Source organism: Nothoprocta perdicaria, unplaced genomic scaffold (assembly GCF_003342845.1).
Source record: "Nothoprocta perdicaria isolate Ctin4 unplaced genomic scaffold, notPer1 scaffold_240, whole genome shotgun sequence".
Classification (NCBI taxonomy): domain Eukaryota; kingdom Metazoa; phylum Chordata; class Aves; order Tinamiformes; family Tinamidae; genus Nothoprocta; species Nothoprocta perdicaria.
Window position 1 is genome coordinate 508854 of NW_020455467.1, and position 1815 is coordinate 510668.

The 1815-nt window shown below is 66.1% G+C and overlaps 1 protein-coding gene across 1 annotated transcript in view; it reads right to left on the bottom strand.

The window, feature by feature from the left end:
* The window catches only part of SRGAP1 (SLIT-ROBO Rho GTPase activating protein 1), a 126172-nt gene extending 126019 nt beyond the window's left edge, over positions 1 to 153 (bottom strand). Inside the window, exon 1 of the mRNA XM_026039796.1 lies at positions 6 to 153. Within this exon, the coding sequence (XP_025895581.1) occupies positions 6 to 72 (67 nt within the window). The 5' untranslated portion in view covers positions 73 to 153. The remainder of the gene's footprint in view (positions 1 to 5) is intronic.
* Positions 154 to 1815: the final 1662 nt, after the last annotated feature.

Genomic DNA, 1815 nt, shown 5'->3' on the forward strand with positions numbered 1-1815 from the left:
CTCACCTTTCACTTGACTTTCATACTCGGCGATGATCTCTTTGTCCTTCTTGAATCTGCTCGGCGTTGACATTATCCGCCCGCTGCTGCCGCCGAGCGCCCCTCTCCTCCTCTGCGCGCTCCTTCGCCCTCCCGCTGGGAAGGCGCTCAAGTTGTGCCGGGCGAGCCCGCGCGGGCGGAGGGCGGGCGGCGGCGCGGGGCTGGCCCCGGGGGAGCCCGCCGGCTGCGGAGGCGGCGGCGAGGCGGCGATCAGGCTAAGCCCGGCGCGGGCACCATCGCCCCGCGGCACCGCCGCCGGCAGCGGGAGCAGCAGCAGCAGCAGCAGCGGCGGCGGCGGCGGCGGTCGGGGTGGGGCGGCGGGGGAGCTGCCTCTAGGGGCGGGCGGGGGCGCGGCCGCTGCGCCCCGCCATTGTTAGCGCTGCCTCGCCGCGAGCCGAGCGGGAGGGAGGGAGGCAGCGGCTCGGGCGGCCGCTCCGCGGGGTGGGCTCTCGGGGCAGGCGCCGCCACTCGCGGGTCCCGACGCCGCAGCCCCGGCAGCGGGGCCGCCCCGAGAGCTGGCTGCGGGAAGGAGCCTCTGCCCGCCCTCGGCGGCCGCGCTCTCCTCCCTTCCTGCCGCCCGCTCCGCCTTCCCGGGCCGCGGCGCCGCGGCGGGGACAGCGAGGGAGGCAGCGAGGGCGGGCGGGCGCCGGCGGGTGGCGCGGGGTGGCGGCCGGGCCCGGCTGTGGCCGGCGGGAGCGCGGCCTGCGCTTCCCCGCCCCGGGCTCCTGCCCCTCGCGTTGTGCCCCCTGAGCGGGGCTGGCGGCGCCCGAGCAGCCGGGCCCGGCGGTCAGGCCGGCGGCTGGCGCCCGTCCCGCGCAGAGCTCGCTGCTTTGCCCTGGCCCGCTTTGCGATGGGCACAAGAGCGTGGCCGGACACGAGAGGTCCTGCTCCTGTGAAGCGCAGTGTGGTGCTGCTGCCTGCACGCCACATCCATGCGCATCATGCAAGCGCAGCAGTGGTGTGTGGTACACTGGACCACACTGCGGCTGGTGTGACACGCGCTGTAGTCTGGAAGGGCAGGAGTTGCTGGTGGGGAGGAGCAAGGGGCATTGGGCAAGTCACTGGGATGGGAGGTAGCCCAGGCTCACTGCTCTTGTCAGGGTCTCCAGTCAGCGTCACAGCTGGTCCAGTCCCAGTTGGGTTGCGAGGCAGCTACCGGCTTGGCGCACAAGGCCTGGACCCACCTGCAAGAGGAGTCGTATGCGACTTGGATCACACAAGCCCTTTCCCATTGCCTCCCTGTCTTGAGTACAGCCTTTTCCTAAGAAGAACCTGGCAAGAAGGGTGAACAGAAAGCATAGTGGGGGAGAAGGCTGCTGTCCTACGACAAGCAAGGAGAATGGCTGCCATTCTTGGAGACACAAACAAAACCCAACGCCACAGATGCAGGTTTTGAGCTCCTCAGCTCTGAGTAGTTGATGAGTTCAGGAGGCAAATAGGGTTCTGGTGTCAAAGTTGCAACTAGTTCAAAGGGAGTTTCAGAAGACAATCCCGGTGGCTCCTGCGTGGTTAGTATAGCACAAGTGCTCAAAGAAATAAAATGCAAGAGTTCCTGTCCTGGACTGCTAGTCCTGACAGGGCCGGGATCTGGCCTTGCAGGTCAAACAGCAGAAAATAAAGGGATAGGCTGCTCCTGGGGAGGTTTAAACCAGCCACCCAGTAATTTGATGGCACAGGAGTTTTACTGCTACAGAGATGTGGCCCTTGGAGTTAAATGCCAATTACCACACTAGTACAGTTTACATTTAATTCCCGTAAAAACGTTGCTTTAACATTG